The sequence below is a fragment of the Lactuca saligna genome, chromosome 7 (assembly GCF_052625555.1).
Source record: "Lactuca saligna cultivar CGN05327 chromosome 7, ASM5262555v1, whole genome shotgun sequence".
Classification (NCBI taxonomy): Eukaryota; Viridiplantae; Streptophyta; class Magnoliopsida; order Asterales; family Asteraceae; genus Lactuca; species Lactuca saligna.
Window position 1 is genome coordinate 88,630,901 of NC_136423.1, and position 2,650 is coordinate 88,633,550.

Consider the following 2,650-nt stretch of genomic DNA (forward strand, 5'->3'; position numbering starts at 1 on the left):
AAGTATTTAGGGGCAACGCATACACAATCTCAAACTCAAACTCTATACACAACAAACATAATGTTTTCAAAACTAAAAATGATAATAGACTAGAACTTAAGACCTCACGTATGAATGCATTAAATCACAATATCCAAAGAGCAAAGAAAGTGTTCATACTTAAATCTAAAACTTATGTATTAGTGAAAATACATGGTCTCAAACTCATATATAAATGGTATATAAATGTGGAGTAAGCTACAAAAACACACAAATTCACTATCCCTACAATGACATAGATCATGGATTAAGATCATAATAGCACCAATGAAAGTATGAAACCACACACAATCTACAAAACAAGACATAAAAGCTAAAACTAGCCACCACTCCAAACCATATTTTCAACTGTTCAAAAAAAAAAACCTTCAAGCAACAAAAGGATAGTGGAACACAACCAAAATAAAGTCACAAACTCAAAACACTTCCAAATACAGATAAAAGTAAAACAAAGACACAAGGGCAATTTAGGCAATATTAGGTTCATAACCATGGACCCTAACTCGATATATGCAAGTATGGCTAGGGCTTCCATGATTGGACATGAATTCAAGCCTGATTGTGTCCACAGCAGTTTTTGATTCCACCACATTGAAAGTCTGTGCATTACTCTTTTCAAGATCGTATGTAAACTCGGTCAGCAAATTCATCTTTTCGGTCAGCTCCTCGCTGCCCAACCATCCCAAAACTTTACAGTCCTTGGGAGCACTGGATCGGTCAAATGCCACACTCTGTTCATGTTCATCACACCATAAAACAAGAAAAAGTTAATGACACTTTTTGTAGGATGATTTTTGCAGCATATGTTTTATGTCCTATGATAAGTTAAACCTAGTTGTTACAGATATATACAACAGACATAAAGGTTTAGCAGCCAAAAAGCATAAAATAGTTCATAGAAAGTTAGAAACGAACCTTGGAAACATGTTCAAGAGTAATAGCCTCAGGAATAACAGCTGTTCGAAGCTTAATATCAACAAAACCAGTGTCTCCTTTGAGAGGGAAGCATTCGCCAGGTTGACCAAAACTCGGTTGCAGGATCTTCACAGCACCACTATGCACATTCCCAGCAATCCATCTGCTAAGTTTGCTAGAACGAATGAAAGGCTCGGAATGCTTCAACACCATAGCACCACCAGATGCCACAGCATAATCAATCCTGCCAAGCCCATCTGCAGCGTGTTTTTCGATTTCTTTCTCCACGATTTCTTTGGCGAAAGCCCTAATTTCATCCAATTTTAAATCACTGATATCGTCGACTCCCTTTTTCCCCTTGAATTCCTCTAAAAATCTGTTGAACTCGTCTTTGGTAAGCCAATTAGTGGTTAAGGAGTTCTCCATAGTTTTAAGTCTTCCGTCAAAGTCATTAACCCTGCTGGAAATTTCAGCACCTTTGTCGTCAATTCTCTTGCTCAATTCGGTTTTCAGACCTGCAATCTCATTCTCGATCTTCCGATCCACAACTTCAACCTGAACTTGCATCATTTTGGTTGTGGTCTTCAAGAAAGCTTCGACCTCTGCAATCCTTCTTTCGTAATCAGAACTAGGGATAAGAATCGAATCAAAACCACTCCCTTGATTGAACGCTAGTCTACGAATCATTTGAGCCAAAAGCAAGAGTATAAGTATAAGAGCGAAATTCTTCATGATTACACTTACAACCCTCTTCCATGGAGCCTTCGTAGTGGAGGGGGCGCCGCCCTTCTTATCGGTGGTCCGTTTTCGTGGCTTGGTGGTTGAATTCGTGGGTAACGAGTTCTTGGTTTGAACAGCATCCCTAGATCTTTCGAGAACGGTTTCGGCTCCTGCTCTGATTGAATGACTGAGATCTTTCCCTCTACTGGTTTCGCCGCCGCTGAGCGGAGGAGCATCAATTCCATCACTGCCGCCCAAATCTAAGCCGGATTTTTTCTCACCGGTGAATAAAGGTCTACGCATAGCAGCAGAAGGGTTTGCAGTAATTGAGACAGTGGACGACGACATTGAGAATTTGGAGACTGTTTTCAAATGAGATTTGGGAATATAAGGGATGGTGTGAAAAAATTTCAAAGAAAATGAAAATTTTAGGAGGGAATTTCTTCGAGTTTTCGATGTAGAAAGAGAGAATGAGGAAGGTCAGATGATGAGACGACCAAAACCGTAGGGGAAGTGGATGAAAAAACCTCTTGAGAGAGCGGTTCCACGTTCAAAATGACACCACCGATCTCGAAACTTCAACCCTTTCTTCTCCAAACAAAATGTGACAATGTTTTTGTATTTGGAATTTAGAAACTTCAACCCATATGTTTGTGACTTTTAACGGAGTTCATGATTTACTTGTTTTTGTTGTATTAGTATTATTTTACCGGGACATACTTGATGTATATGTTTATTGTTTAATAAAATTAATAGGTATATGATTTAGCCAATGTGTTAATACATATGATTAATTATTTATAAACCAACACTTAATCAAAAACAAGAAGAGGGATGTTTACTAAAGTAAAATAAGGATGGTGAGAAGTGAGAGAATTGAGAGTCTTCGCAATTATGATCATTAAATTGAAGCAATTATGATCATTAAATTGAAGCGTGTCAACACCCAAGCTAACTATAGTCGACAGAAAGCTAA

The 2,650-nt window shown here is 38.3% G+C and overlaps 1 protein-coding gene across 1 annotated transcript; it reads right to left on the reverse strand.

The window, feature by feature from the left end:
- Nucleotides 1-282: 282 nt before the first annotated feature.
- LOC145005034 (SUN domain-containing protein 1-like) lies at nucleotides 283-2,156 on the reverse strand. The gene is made up of 2 exons (XM_078964081.1): nucleotides 955-2,156; nucleotides 283-770 (listed from the first exon to the last, which is right to left on the reverse strand). Exons 1-2 carry the CDS (start codon nucleotides 2,020-2,022, stop codon nucleotides 507-509), a joined length of 1,332 nt encoding a protein of 443 aa, XP_078820207.1. The 5' UTR covers nucleotides 2,023-2,156; the 3' UTR covers nucleotides 283-506.
- Between the last annotated feature and the right edge of the window lie 494 nt (nucleotides 2,157-2,650).